Source organism: Pecten maximus, chromosome 12 (genome assembly GCF_902652985.1).
Source record: "Pecten maximus chromosome 12, xPecMax1.1, whole genome shotgun sequence".
NCBI lineage: Eukaryota > Metazoa > Mollusca > Bivalvia > Pectinida > Pectinidae > Pecten > Pecten maximus.
In genome coordinates, this window is record NC_047026.1 from 10,426,366 (window position 1) to 10,443,137 (window position 16,772).

The 16,772-nt window shown below is 37.3% G+C and overlaps 1 protein-coding gene across 1 annotated transcript; it reads right to left on the bottom strand.

Annotated features, from left to right (window-relative positions):
• Positions 1-9,057: 9,057 nt before the first annotated feature.
• On the bottom strand, positions 9,058-16,369 carry LOC117339686. Its single transcript, XM_033901402.1, has 2 exons — positions 16,266-16,369; positions 9,058-14,002 (listed from the first exon to the last, which is right to left on the bottom strand). The coding sequence occupies exon 2, from the start codon at positions 13,998-14,000 to the stop codon at positions 11,934-11,936; it is 2,067 nt and encodes a 688-aa protein (XP_033757293.1). The 5' UTR covers positions 14,001-14,002; positions 16,266-16,369; the 3' UTR covers positions 9,058-11,933.
• Between the last annotated feature and the right edge of the window lie 403 nt (positions 16,370-16,772).

Here is a 16,772-nt window from a genome sequence, read left to right on the forward strand (position 1 = left end):
GATCTGGACACGAGATTTGAGGTTGATGATTTCGGCGAATATTGCCGACAAGAAGTCGAAATCCAGCAATATCAGTTTGAGCGTTCAAAAAGAAGAAGATTTTAGTGAAATCGACTCTCAAAATGACCGCTTGGGTAACAAAGACTAATGTATTATACCAGGGGCAAACAGATGCCATACACGACCCAATAATCGGTCAATCACCAATAAAGGTATATTAGTTATATGTTTACCATTTCTTCCTCGTTACTATAAAAGGAACACGGCATCAATATTTCTTTTAATAAAATAATGTGCTATTTTATTCGCAAATTAATATTCAAATAAGCATACCACAAAAATACAACAGTTCTGGATACTCTGGTTTGTGAGAAAAGACGAAATACAAAGGTACAGTAAACTTATGCGTTGTATTCTATACAAAACCCTCTTTTAGTCATGAAGGATACTTCATTCAGAGAGTAATATATTGTATAGATCATGATCTACAATAGACTAAATCTCTCCCGAATGAAAACCCGTGTTGAAGCCTCCAACACACTTCTAAATAATTATACAGATTTTATCCCTTATTTTACATGTCACGGTCTCATGGATTATCGACGATTAAATGCTTGAGAAAGATATAATCTATGAATTCGCAATGGTTAAAGTGTATGACTTTTTGTAATTGTGTAATAATCGTGAATTGATTGAGATCCTTGTAATTTTACTTTCAATTCGTGTGTCGCAAGTCAACAGACTTTAATAAATAAACAAACATGCTCAGAGAAACATTTGCCAGGTGTGAGATTACGCTCGTCACACCTGTCTCTTACACCACAGGTGTCTGTGATTTCTGGCGTTCTAATTGGCACGCGCCAATAATTACTTGTGAGTTGACGCGTTTGGTTTCCGTGCACTTCAAAAAATTCCGAAAATATGCTTATACAGGTTGTGCGTAAATTTAACTTGAATTCTGTTAAGAATTGCGTTTATACTATAGGGAATTCACTTTCAGGTTGATGAAATCAAACGAATTTTTTTTTTTTTGTATAAAATATGCATGTCTTTGTACAGACACTACAGTACCATGATCAAGAACATCTATCATACACTTCCTGATAAAAAGTCATTGAGAGACTAACCCGTTAGCACACTCAGCTAAAGTAACCGTATTACCAATATTGGGTGAATATTACAGCCTTGACTTTCGAGCTTGTATTATTTGAAAATAATACATGGTTTTAAACGAATCAAAACTGGCGTTGAATAGCAAACATAGTAGAATCAAATGTTACAAGTTATAAACAACCTGTTATGATAAGAAATTAGTAAGATGATACTCGTTGTATTTGGCCCGTTATAATGGAATATTAGTAAGATGTTACATGTTATATTAATATGGCCCGTTATAATAGAAACTTATATATGTCCCTGGTTTCGGTAGCACTTGTTAATTCACAAAAGTTTATTCAGCACTTACATTATTGTTGTCTAATTCGCATTTATTGCAGGTACGTGTTCACGCGTTTCTATATTTTCCTATATGGCGTCTCTGATGTAATGTCACCGAAGCAGTCCGTGTTTTATTTTTCGTTTTGTTGTTGTTGATTTTGTTTACATTAGTTTACTTACGATCAGTCCATGATTTTATGATTCTTACGTAAGTTAAAAACCTGAAATAAAAGACCCGGTAAAGAAGCTAACATTGTCACACAGGTAAACACCCGGGGCTATGACCTGGCAGCGGTCGCTATGACTACGCACAGTGTCAAGCGATAGTCTGTACAGCTGTCGACACGGTTGACTTAACCGGGCATCGTCCGGATTACTGGGTGAATTTACTAATGAAAAGTACGTTCCATTCCCAAAGTAGGGTTCCGGAAACGGAATCCGAATTTCCAGACTGGTGAGTACAAATAACGTTACGGAAATCCGTTCCCGTGCTATTCCGTCCGGACTGTGAGTTCTCCAGACTATCGGCGTCCGGATTATCGCGGGTCCACTGTACCCTGATTGAAAATAGTGGCAAAATTGGATCCATTGATTTTATTCACACGATAACTTAGCATAAAAGTCGAAAGGGAAAGTGTTTTTCACTTAATGAAGATATTTTAACTAGAATCTTGATGTTTTTTGGGTTTTTTTTGTATTTTTGGTTTTTCAATCTCTATCACTGTGTGTGCATGTACACTATTGGACAATACATGAAGTAGCACACACCATAGAGACTCCCCGGACGGTCAAAGCTTCCGACAAAACCTTACAAATACTGTATACTGTACCTCGTGGGAACAGTGATATCCTTTACTGTCTGTCCAGTGTAACCGGTTGCTTAGACCCGGGGCAGTAAACGGACAACCATAGGAACACATATCAACACATACACCAACAGAAATTAAACTGTTTACACAATTTTTTTTCTCTCACTCCTTTTATTTTTTTTTAATATGCACAAAATATATTTCTATACTACATCTTGTTGATCTTCTTAGCCCTGATCGCCCTCCCACGACAGTAACACACTAACATGTTTTTGGGGGCCGATTTGGGGGTAGAATTTTGGCCCCATTTCCCATGGTAAAATTGGATATTTTTCCCAATCCGACCAGTTAAAATTCCCAATCGAATGATCTATAAAACAATTGTCTTTATGAATGCGGATGGTGCCGTCCCGTTTTTTTATTTACCAAAAGCCCTAAGGCCTACAGGTATACAAGATGTATAACATTAAACAAATACTGAGGTGTACAGGAGAGTGTTGCATACATGTACATGAAAATTGTTCGATATATAATCAACACTAATCAATTTTGTCTTTTGCTAGCCAAGTAGAGATATTTACCTTTTGACAACTCTCTAACATTATTAACAGATAAGAGTTGGATTAATTAATAAAACCGGTGGTCTTTTGTAGTAACATTGCTTTAAATGGACATACCAAAATAAAATGAAACTATGGACCCGTCGTCATCCAATTTCCAGTTCCTGAAGTAAAATCTATGACACTTCTGATTATCAACCATACCTTTTTTTTCCCTGTGGCATATTTCATTCAAAATAATAATAAGAAACTATCAATAATCATTGGATTGCATGTCCGTCGCTGATAATCCTATTACCCGTACACTTCATTGTATCCGACAGGATGATGTAGACTAACCTACAATAAAAGTACCAATCTGTAGTTACTGCTAACCACATTTACCTCAATCCGGGACGTAGAATCTAGTTCACTTTTATCATGGATTTCTTTACAATACCGTTAATGTAGTAGTCTGATTGTTGTACCAAACAAATTTCTATACAATATCGCGATACCGCGCTATTTCACAAAATATAACTCGAGAAAAAAGCACACAAACGTTCCCAATCACAGCGCCATCTATTGAAGGTGAAAGGTCATCCAAGACAACGCGGATAGTCCGTACATGCAGAAGTCATGCAAAACAGTAAAATGATATCTACAATGTATTGTCGTTTTAAATCGAATAATCCAGTAGAATCTATTACAGTTTCAGCAAAATATAAAGTCTAGCGCACACAACTCGGCCGAGATTCACGTGTCACACCTACGTAACAGTTTTGGTGCTCTCGATCTGCTATCAATACACAGACACATATGTCGAGATCTCTCCGTTGGAAGTGAAAACAAACACCGTAATACAACTTTGTGTGGGACATTTTAATAATTCAGGTAAATACATCTCTCAGAAGATAGTCATACGGTTTTACAAGGTGATTTTAATTCACTTAGCAGCACATCTAGATACCTACCTACCGATATGTACGCAGCAAACGCAGCGCTGAATCGGGGACGACGTCCCCGGCTGCACATCAATGGATTTTGATTTCAACTAAAAAAATAATGGATGGAAATGAAAACAAAACAACCATAAATCAGTTGGTTCATATACATTTAATAATTCCATGGTCGTCAAGAGCTATGGTTCAGCTAAACTTACAGTGTGTTCCCACGTGTCACACCTACGTAACAGTGTTGGGGCTCTCGATCTGCTATCAACACACAGACACATATGTCGAGATCTCTCCGTTGGAAGTGAAAACAAACACCGTAATACAACTTTGTGTGGGACATTTTAATAATTTCGGTAAATACATCTCTCAGAAGATAGTCATATGGTTTTACATGGTGATTTTGATTCACTTAGCAGCACATCTAGATACCTACCGTCAGATATGTACGCAGCAAACGCAGCGCTGTATCATCAAAGGATTTTGATTTCAACTGTAAAAATAGTGGATGGAAATGAAAACAAAACAACCATAAATCAGTTGGTTCATATACATTCAATAATTCCATGGTCGTCAAGAGCTATGGTTCAGCTAAACTTTTACTTGCCATCGTCACGGGGCACGTTTGACACACAGGTGAACGCGCTCAGCCGTGACGAGGCCATCGGCAAGTATTCTGAAACAGATGAACGATTTATAGTTACAAGCGGTCTACTTTTACCAATTAAACCAAATTATATATAATTAGTGGTAATTACTAAATTGTACTGGAAAGAATAAACAGCTAGTGGTAAGAATGATAAATCCGTGGAAAGACTATTAAAGCAGTGGTAATAGGAAACATTTTGCGGAAATATAAAAAATAAAGTGGAAACTACTAAAAACCTCTGGTAGGTTAAGCCAAAAGTGGTAGGAATTTCCACTTTGGCGAGCGAATTTCCACTTTTCTAATCCCTAGTGTGTAGAATGCATAATCATGAAAATACAAAGATGAATGATGTTTGATTTCATTAAATGAGAATTTTAGTTTTGATGGGATACACTTATGCCCCAAATTCATTTTGCGCTAGAAGACTACCATGTACACCGGTACGGAAATCTACACATTGTCGTAACATGTGGATCCATTATGATCTTCTTTGAGTGAATTTCTTGATAAAACGGACCAACGTTTTTTGACCGCTATCCTCAGGTAGCCGCTTGTGGCAGGATAATAAATCTATCAAGTGGACCGCAGACTGAACGTCTGTAAGACGTGCTGAAACGCCCAGCCCTAGATCTTGTCCTAATTAAATTCATCCAAAGTTCAAAGGTACATTGTACATGTTAAGTTCCGGGTTAAACTGGCGAATGCCTAGTCGCTTCATTACAATTCTGTAACTATTCCGACTTAAAATGTAGCATTATATTTTAACCAAAACTTGCTTAAGTGATGTCGCTTGGATTTTGGTTACATATAGTCATGCTTCAAATGCTTTATACATGTAGTTTTTCCATCCCAGGTCAGTAGTATTGTAATACCTATGTTGACTTCATTGTCACTTACAATTTCTGTATTTCATTTGTTTGTTTTAGTTGCGTAGGAAATTGAAAAAAGTGAGAGGGCGACACATTTTCATTTTGTTAACTAACGACAGCGTCTTTGATGTTTCTCGATTCATATGGCATTTGCGAAACGGATATATCAGAAGGAAAGGAAAGACAACGATGAAAGCAAAACATGGCATGAGATATGGTGAACATTGAACAGCTGAAAGTATAGAATAGTGTAATGTCAACAAATGTCAGTGGGTCGAGAAAGATCACTCACTCTGTCTTAAAGTAATACTTTCTTGTTTAAAATGTTAAAATTATTCTTCAAAAATTGTAAATTAAATTGTAAATGAAGGAGACTTCTAAATTATCTTCCTCCGTTTCCCTCTAATTATCACCTTATCTCTACTCTTCTTAAACTCACATTTTCAAAAATAAAATCACGTTATGTAAATTTGTGTTGTATACTATTTTTGGAAAAGGGCTTTATATAAGTTTTGCATATTTATGATACAATAAAATATGTTTAAACTAAAACGTGGTGTTTTTCTTCCATATTCGGAATATTTAATAGAATACTCGACATAAAATCTAATTCAATTCGGCCTAACGAATCTTACATATATCATCATCATACTCAATACTGTACCGGACTTCTATCGGGATTCGGACTAACGAATTTTGCCCTCGGTAGTAACAGGTATTTAGCCCCGTACACCCCCGCCCCCTCCCTCATTGATGCTGTACATAAAAGTATTTATATGCTGTTGTCAGTGAATTTGTACACCTCGAGTGCAGTAAATCCCAGTTAAAAAATAACCACGAATTCATGTTTGGTTGGATGGACCGCTGTACACCACAGTCTCGTGATGCTGGACAGTAGTCCCCTCTCACGTGACCCGTCAGGCGAAATGAGGTAAACGTTTCCGGACAAGTGACCACAAACATACACATTGCCATCCCGGTCCAGTCCGATACCTACAGGATCATTCAGACCAGGATCCCTGTACCTGTAGACTACTGCGTCACTGTCTAGTCGTCGACACACTACGTCATTGTTATCTGAGTGGTATACAGTGGACTTAGATGTAAACACTGCGAGGGTTGTGAAAACTAATCCCTTCTTTATTGACTCTGTGACCTTCCCATCAATAGACATAACCTTCACACTATCTTGAGTACTGACCAGCATGTGGCCCTCTTGTACAGCTATACTCCAGGTATCAGGGGGACTCCTGATCGTATTGACCACGGACAGCTGACCATTTTGTAGTGTACGTCTCGGTATTTGTGTTGTGTTTCCGGCCATAAATATATCTGTATGCTACCGTTGACTTTATATTCTTTCCGGTAGGAAGATGTATCATCAAATAGCAGGAGTCTGTTGTAATGGTGATCTGTGATAAGTAATTAATTGTTGTCGGTAAAGATTCCTCCAATTAACCAAGCCCTTTCCACTCCTCTAACTTTGTTTTTGTTAACCGTATGTACACAAGATACCGACCTGGTCCATACATCCACCTCTGTCGTTACTGGAGTAGTCTGGACTGTTAGATGCTGCAGAGAACCCGTCAAATCGGAAGTGGAAGTCGAGTCCGAAAATGTTGTAGCTGAAGGCGAATCAAAGCTCCAACCAAGGAAACTATGCGACCATTTACATTCTGTGACACAGGTGAAACTGTCGAGGTGACGTCAACATTTCCCGCGGTTGTCATTTTCATGATTTCATCAATCGTTGTCTCTAGCTTCAGTGTGATGTCAAACCTATTTGGTCCTTTCTTTGTGTTTTGACCATACGCCGGTAATGACCCGATATCTGATTTTTTGTTTGTTCTCTCACGAAAAATCGGTGACGCTCTGATAACTATTGAACTAAACCTGACATCAGCAGATGTGAATTTTCCGCGTTGATGTGAAATGTGTTGACATACTTCCGTCGAGACAGTAGTTGTTATCTGTATGTTCTGCATTTATCTGCGAGATTGGATTGAAATCTTGTGTTGAGGCTATCGAGCTGATGGTATTTTGAATGAGTTGCTGCAGCAGTTTACTACATTATAGATTCCTATTAGTAGGATTACAAGACTGTGGTTGGATAATCCTTGCTGATACATTTGTAGCTTTCATTTCATGGAAGATGTACTTAAAGATATAAATTGCTGAGGGGATGAGGGAAATGTGACTCACAAAACAATTGTTTTTACGGCATTTTACATTAAACTTCCATTTTCAACGTGTAATCGTAAAACCCAAACAGTGTACACTCGTTTGAAAAAAGGAGACACAATTGTACATGGATTATGATGATTATTATTATTACAGTAATTAATACTACGAACATTATAATTAATACATATTATATTATATATAACAATACTATATACTACCGACTACGATCATTACAAATAGTGTAATCACTGCGTCATCACTGAGCCGGCCTGGTCACCCATTTCTACCACATATATATACATACTACATTGTATCTATACCACATTGGTATGCTGGTATACCACATAAATACACATACTATCTATAACACATTGATATGCTGGTATACCACATAAATACACATACTATCTATACCACATTGGTATGCTGGTATACCACATAAATACACATACTATCTATACCACATTGGTATGCTGGTATACCACATCAATACACATACTATCTATACCACATTGGTATGCTGGTATACCACATCAACACACATACTATCTATACCACATTGATATGCTGGTATACCACATCAATACACATACTATCTATACCACATTGGTATGCTGGTATACCACATAAATACACATACTATCTATACCACATTGGTATGCTGGTATACCACATAAAAACATATACTATCTATACCATATTAGTATGATCTATACCACATAAATACATCTACCACATTGGTATGACGGTATACCACATAAATACACATACTATCTATACAACATTGGTATGCTGGTATACCACATCAACACACATACTATCTATACCACATTGGTATGACGGTATACCACATAAATACATATACTTTCTCTACCACATTGGTATGACGGTATACCACATAAATACATATACTATCTATGCCACATTGGTATGCTGGTATACCACATAAATACATATACTATCTATACCACATTGGTATGACGGTATACCACATCAATACACATACTGTCTCTACCACATTGGTATGACAGTATACCACATAAATACATATACTATCTCTACCACATTGGTATGCTGGTATACCACATAAATACACATACTATCTATACCACATTGGTATGACGGTATACCACATAAATACATATGCTATCTATACGACATTGGTATGACGGTATACCACATAAATACATATACTATCTATACCACATTGGTATGCTGGTATACCACATAGATACACATACTATCTACATACCACATTGGTATGACGGTATACCACATCAATACATATACTATCTATACCACATTGGTATGATGTAAACCACATAAACACACATACTATCTATACATCATTGGTATGCTGGTATACCACATAAATACACATACTATCTACATACCACATTGGTATGACGGTATACCACATCAATACACATACTATCTATACCACATTTGTATGACGGTATACCACATAAACACACATACTATCTATACCACGTTGATATGCTGGTATACCACATAAACACACATACTATCTATACAACATTGGTATGCTGGTATACCACATAAATACACATACTATCTATACCACATTGGTATGCTGGTATACCACATAAATACACATACTATCTATACCACATTGGTATGACGGTATACCACATAAATACACATACTATCTATACCACATTGGTATGACGGTATACCACATAAATACATATACTACCTATACCACATTAGTATGACAGTATACCACATAAATACACATACTATCTATACCACATTGGTATGACGGTATACCACATAAATACATATACTATCTATACGACATTGGTATGACGGTATACTTTATTTTGTCTAGCTGATTGTTGGGTTCGCAGGCGCTCGGCGTCAGCTTTTTTTAAGTACGTACATATCGTAATATCATCTACTACCACTACCATCCTCGATATAAGGACGTTATCATTTTGAAGACACGGTGGTCGTTTAGGAACTGCGACGTTATCTAATGCCGAGTCAGATATAAAATTATCGTATTTCTTTGATAAGATCAACTGTTTCTTTTAAGTTAAGAATAACAGCTGTACAATTAGCGATCGCCATCGTGTTAATGACGTCGTCTCTTTACTTACAGACCGAGATCTGTAGGTATGATACCAGTACTTTCAATGCGACATTATAAACACGGTCTTATAGAACATCTAGCGATATGATGTCTCTCACAACGACAGTCTTCAAATATATAGCTTCCTCTGCAGTCTCACACACCCGTAAGTCTGTACTACAGGCACCGCATTGTTAAACCATGTGGTGTTTTGCAGGAAAGTATGCTCTCTGATAAATGTCCTCCGAAGATTTGAGAATTACTTCCCTTTTATGTTTCTACTCTTCATAAACACGACGATAGATTATTTACATATAAATCTAGGCATAGTTAAAGGATAAGCTTGATACTGAACTTCATATGCATTCTACAGCTGTTCCATCTGATCCATGACTCGTCAGTGATGCTAGGGACACCATACAGCTGAAACGTCTTTCTAGGACTCGTACACCATACGCCTATAGCACATATTGACTCAGGCTATAACACCCAGTGGGTCATATCTTAAATGTTCCACAGGTAAACGCAGGTAATGTTAATATAGCAAAAACAACATGTTGGCAAAGTGGGGATGAATCATATGATGGTGTAAACGTGACTGCGATTTGCAAATGATTTTCCTTGTTTGTCATAATGAGTTCCGATATTATAGACTTTTACAATATTATGATAAACGGTGTCACCTCCCGACGATGTGACGTTATAATAAAAATATGACGTCATTATGACATCATAGCCTATTTTGTGGCGAAAGAGGCCGACTTTAAACGCAAGTCACACGTTTGATTTCTTGTTTAGTATAATTTAACAAATCGGTGTAAAGTTTGCGTTATTTCATTGATGTTATGAGAGGTACATACGTCTCTGATTAAAGGAAATGTTTTTAAAGAATTATTGTGTGTCCATTTTCATCATTGCATTGCCAGCTGATATTATAAAGGGAATGTTAAAAAAGATTTAGATTAAAACACTATGTCGTCAAGATAACATCTGGATAATACTTCATAGACGAATGCGGGACTTATAATTAAGCTTACCATCAATTCATTGCTAACATCTTTATAATCAATATATAACCAAAGTCTCTCCTCCACAGAATGACAATACGTGTTTTCCCATGTTATTTATGTTACTTATATGACAGGGTATTGATTACTTTATTTGAAAAATATAGCATATATTAATTTTTTAACTTAATCAAAAAGTATTGAGTTCAATTTAAATTGTATTATCATTTGAGTTTGAGATAGTCAGGTTTATTAGCTTAATTTATACTGATAACTTCATCTTTTTCATGCTTAATGTGTATGTTGGCAGTAAACTTGATCAGGGATCAATAAGATATGAATTTAAAATTCCCGCGTTTCGCAGAATAGCGGGAATTTACTGTCCTATGTCTTTCGCGCGCGATATTTAGCGCGTGTAAGGTGTGCTAGGTAGGGCAGCCAATCAGAGGCTGAGTACGTGTAAGATAGTCACGTGAGGGTACACAGGCGCTCGGGCGAAGTATATCGTTGTGTAGTCATTCTAGCCGCGGACTTCTAGGTCGTGACAAACTTTCATTTAATATTGTTGTATATATTGTTACGGAAGAGTAATATAGTTTCGTAGTTTGTTTTGCATTATAATACCAGGCATTTTGTTTTGTTAGAAATCCCAGCATTTATTAAGAAACCTGAAGCATAAACTGTTTTAAGGTTGGGTGGCTCGCATGGTTTTTCATATTGTATTATTAGTAAATGGAGTGCGTGAGAGAGTTAAGAATTTATCGATGGTTTGTATACATGAAATTGTGTTGTATATATTTGGAATGTTTTGATTGATTAAACGCCGGCTCTATCGTCCGCTCGGCTCAAATGCACATAGTGGTTGTGTTGTTCTGAAATAGGGTATGCAGGAGAATATAGAGGACTGATGATATAGCCTAGGCCTTAAACTCTTTTATTTAATTTTTGGCTCAAAAAAATATAATTTGGTGAAAAAGATTCACTTTGGTGAAAATTTTGGCGAAAGAATTTCAAATGCTGGTGTGAACCCTGGATATACTTGATAAATAATACTGTCTAAGTGTACCGGGTCTCTGAAGAACGAACCATACGTACATCTGTAATACTATACTTAATACGGTATAATGGTGATTGTCTATCGGGATTCGGACTAACGAACCTGAACCTTGTATACATCTGTAATTTAATACAGTAAATGTAGTTCGGGAATCAGATAAAGAAATGAACATCAATTTCAAATTAACAAAAACTTTCAGTAACACAGAAAGATCACAGTACTATATGCACGACGTTACATCAACAGGGATTCGGATTAATTCGGACTAACGAATCTTACCCACACTAGTTACTCTACCGGATTCATCCCCCATTCATGTTCTACATAAAAGTATTTATATGTTGTCGTCACTGAATTTATACACCCCCAGTACAGTAGATTCCTGGTAAGAAGTAACCACGAATTCCTGTTTGGTTGGATGGACCACTATACACCACGGTCTGGTGATACCGGACAGCTTGGACAGTAGTACCCTCCCACGTGACCCGTCAGGTGAAACGAGGTAAACGTTTTCGGTACGGTGACCACAAACATACACATTGTCATCCCGGTCCAGTCCAATACCTACAGGACCATTCAGACCAGGATCCCTGTACCTGTAGACTACTGCGTCACTATCTAGTCGTCTACACAATATGTCATTGTTATCTCTGTGGTATACAGTGGACTTAGATGTAGATACTGCGAGGTATGTGTTACCTCCTCCCTTCTTTATTGACTTGGTGACCTTCCCATCGATAGACATAACCTTCACACTATCTGGAGTACCGACCAGGATGTTGTCCCCGAGTACTGCTATACCCCAGGTACTAGGGGGACTACTGATCGTGTTGACCACGGACAGCTGACCATTCTGTAGTGTACATCTCAGTATCTGTGTCTCGTCTACAGCCACAAATATCTCATCAGCAGTACGTCCACGTGCTATATCTGTAGGGCAACCACTAACTTTATATTCTCTCGTGTAGGAATATTTATCATCAAACAGTAGGAGTCTACGGTTACAGTAGTCTGTAATAAGTAATTCATTGTTGTCAGTAAAGATTCCTCCCGTCAACCAAGGCGTTCCCTCTCCTCCAAGTGTGCTGGTGTTAACCGTATGTACACAAGATACCGACCCGGTCCATACATCCACCGCGGCCGTTACTGGAGTAGTCTGGACTGTCAGATGCTGCAGAGAACCCGTCAAATCGGAAGTCGAAGTCGAGTCCGAAAATGCTGAAGCTGAAGGCGTCAAAAGCAAATATTCTATCAAGGAACATATACGGCCATTTGCATTCTGTGACACAGGTGAAAGTGTCGAGGTGACGTCAACATTTCCCGCGGTTGTCATTTTCATGATTTCATCAATCGTTTCCTCTAGCTTCAGTGTGATGTCAAACCTATTTGGTTCTTTCTTCGTGTTTTGATCCATACGTCGGTAATGTCCCGATATCTGATGTTTTGTTTGTTCTCTCACGAAAAATCGGTGACGATCTGATAACTGTTGATCTGAACGTGACATCAGCAGATGTGAATTTTCCGCGTTGATGTGAAATGTGTTGACATACTTCCGTCGAGACAGTAGTTGTTGTCTGTATGTTCTGCATTGACCTGCGAGGTCTGATTGAAATCTTGCGTTGAGGTTATCGAGCTTGTCTTTAGCTTTCTGTATCCTGTCGGTCATTTCCGCTGAAACTTCTTTTTCTCTTGCGTTTAGCGTTGTTATCCCTAAATCGTCCTCATCTAACATCTTCTTTGTTTCCTCTGTCAGCTCCTTCCATTCTGTCTCACCGGGACTCTGTTTTGCCATTGTCTTCTTGATCACATCCTCCATTGGTTTAACATTGTTACATTGTCTGTGTGACACCGACACACAGATATAACAACACATAGCGCTGTGGTCTACACAGTACACGTCCAGGGGTTTTCCACTATGTTGATGACAGATTTCGTAGACTTTTACATCACAAAGTTGTCCAACATTGCCAGAGATGGAGACAAGTCGATGAGCAGCTGTTGCCTTGTTCCGTTCATGGCAAATTCTGCATTGTTTACAGAGCTTCTCTTCACACTCGGTACACGTGACCTCGGCAGGGTTCGATTCTTTCCAACGTAGACATGGCGCACAGAAAAGGACATCGGCGGACTGTGCTATAGAGGAAACAAGGAAATCATTTTTCAGAAAACATGTCGCCCATGTACTTACGGCCGTATTGCCGTCATCAGGATTAATTGGCGCCTCACAGACAGGACAAGGAAAGAAGTGTCGGTCCTCATCTGCTGTGACGTGTTCCGCTTCGATGTATGACGTCAGACATCGGCAGCAGAAAGTATGACCACAAGGGAGCAGCCTCGGTTCTTTGTAGGGTGACGTACACATCAAACATCTGTATTCCGGTCTCGGGTCGGCTTCTGCCATGTCTGTAAATAAAAGGTGATGTATAGGCTCCTCTGGAAGATAGGCGTCAAGAAATGTGTATAACGTGATTAAGTGTAAAGAAGACTGATTTCATAATATCACGTGTTCCTGTACGTGTATAAATAGCGCTGGTAGGTACTAATATATAAACAGCAGTCTCACGGTATACCGCCCCCCGTTATACCGCCAACCAGGAATACCGCTGTCATTTTCCTTGAAATGGATTTCTCTATTACGTATACCCCCCTCCCCCCTTTTTTTCTTTGCTATATATAATCCCGTTAATAACCGTTTTAGTTCAGCGTAATGCCCGCTTTACTTATGTTTGTATTATTTGACGTACCTTTGCTCTGCTCCAGGGTCATGTTACAAAACAGCATTTTACAAATATAATTAATGACTGTAATTTAATTTATATATTAATTGTCCTTAAAGGATACAGATCACCTTAATCAACCATATTTAGAGGATATTGAATGCATGGTTTCCCGTCTAATATAACATATATTTCACGAGTATGACAGAATATCGATATTTTAACGAGTGTGAGGCAAGAGTGAAAAATATCGATATTTAACGGGAAACCATTCAATTTTCTTTTTATTGCATTTCATAAACTTCAAAACAAAATTAAAAACATCGAAAAATTAATATTGTCAAAAAGTGCGGGAACAGTAATGACGTCATCTCTTTGTGACGTTACTCCACGTCAACTTGACGGCCCCATTTTGAAAGGACTGATCAGCGTAATTTAAGGTTTTCTGCTGTTATCGGAGAATCTCTGCATAAATAGATAACGTCAAGTGAGTTTTTTGTCAAAAATTAGTCTGAAAATTTCAGAAATACAGCAAAATAACCAATTTATCTATATCCGCTTCGATTGGAAAAATCGGATAGTTTCAACAAGGTGAATACAAAGGTAATTTGACAAAAACGGAAAACTTATAATTTCACTGCAAAATCTTATATTTTCACTGCTCATCGCTGCAGTGAAAATATAAGTTTTATTAGTTTGATAAATTTCTATATTTCACTGGCAAAAATGCAATAAACGTGAATACGTAGCCTTTGTTTCAGGTATACATCTACTTATTATAGGCCTGTGTACACATGTGTACGGCTATAGTATTGAAACCCCGTTATATCGCCACCCTGAATACCGCCAAAATCGAACAGGACAAAAGTTTAGTATAGGCTATATCAGATTATATTTGTCTACGTCATTTCCCTTTGGAAAATATTCACCTACTAACGACAATAACACAAAAATACACGACGACATAATTATTAATAAACCCCTGACACCTGTAGGAGCAGACGAAAATTGTGTAACATCAGCGCTGACTGGTTGATTGAAATTATCGAGCGTAATTTGACACGTAGTTCTCAATGAGCGGTTATGATATGCTGGGACAAGCAAAATGACAATATATAGATATTAACTAGTATATGGGGAATTTTGTTTTCTACCATAATTTCACCTTTACGAAGCTGAAGTGTTGACATGCCATATATTTCTAGTGTCCGACTAACTGAAATCTGACCATTTCTGGATATTTCAAGAAATCTAGCGACAATTCTAGGCATGATATATATTGAATCATACACAAAATTAAAGAAAAGATATCGGACTGACGATTGAGAAAATTTTCATCGACAAATATTGAGCGATTTGTCAACGATCATGATTTCCCCGAACTTAGGTATCGCTGGGCGATTGAGTTACTAACCTTGATTGGAGTGTAATTTACAGACGAGACGAGTCCCTTTGATATAATTGTCGCTCATTCAAAGTTAAAACATATGATTAGATAATATATACTGTCAGTTAGTAACTACAACTGTTCATACTAAACAGAGGTGCGGTTTTAACTCGAACGGTTCAGGGGAGGTAAATCTTCAAAAAAAACCAGAATGATTGTTAAAATGGTCTATTATTGGTATATAAGTTAAAGTATACATACATGATATTATACAGTAGTTGTTTGTTGTATTTGTCTATGTCTTTGCATTGAAAACAACAAGTAAACATAGTATTGTTCGAAAACCGTGAGATGTATGTATAAACACAAAACAAATGATATGTAATTATCAATAATAATAAAACATTAGTATTATTTGATTTTACATAATTGTTGTCAAGTCACTTTCGGTTTGTGTAGGATTACCATTACATCATATTAATCACCTTTATTTGATTCCAAAACCTGACATGTTTAAAGAACAACAACGATCAACCATTCATATAATTACAGTAAAACTTACCTCTTGACAGTCGTCACGATGTTGGTGATACTTTTCAATATTTTGGTGTTTACAAATGAGGTGTGTTGTATGTTCCCCGGTTACCATAGACAAGAGGAACGATAACTCGTCTCCAAATAACTTCCTTGTCCGAGTCAGTGTTACATGAAGTCTTTTCTAGCATTGTGTCTGCTATGATAATACTTAAAACAAGATCTCTTAGTTAACTAGGTTGATGTTCCCAATCCATTGTCATGATTTGTTTTTAATTCGCTTATTATGTCGAAATTCAAACGTATTCAAACCTTTAATATGTCATATACATTTTAATTCGCCTTGTTACAGGTTTACAATGTACAACATTTAACCAACAACTTGAATATCGCTATATTACATTGTAGCAACAACCCGACAAAGCGATGACACGACAGTTTAAATTTGTTAATATGCTTACAAAGAATGTGTTGTTGTAGTTTTGTCGTTTTGTCATCATTACACAATTGGTATTTTTAAACATAATCATTATGC

What these genes read in the sequence shown, in the direction of transcription:
- LOC117339686 (XM_033901402.1), bottom strand. Translation starts at nt 14,000, where the DNA reads ATGGCAGAAGCCGACCCGAGACCGGAATACAGATGTTTGATGTGTACG.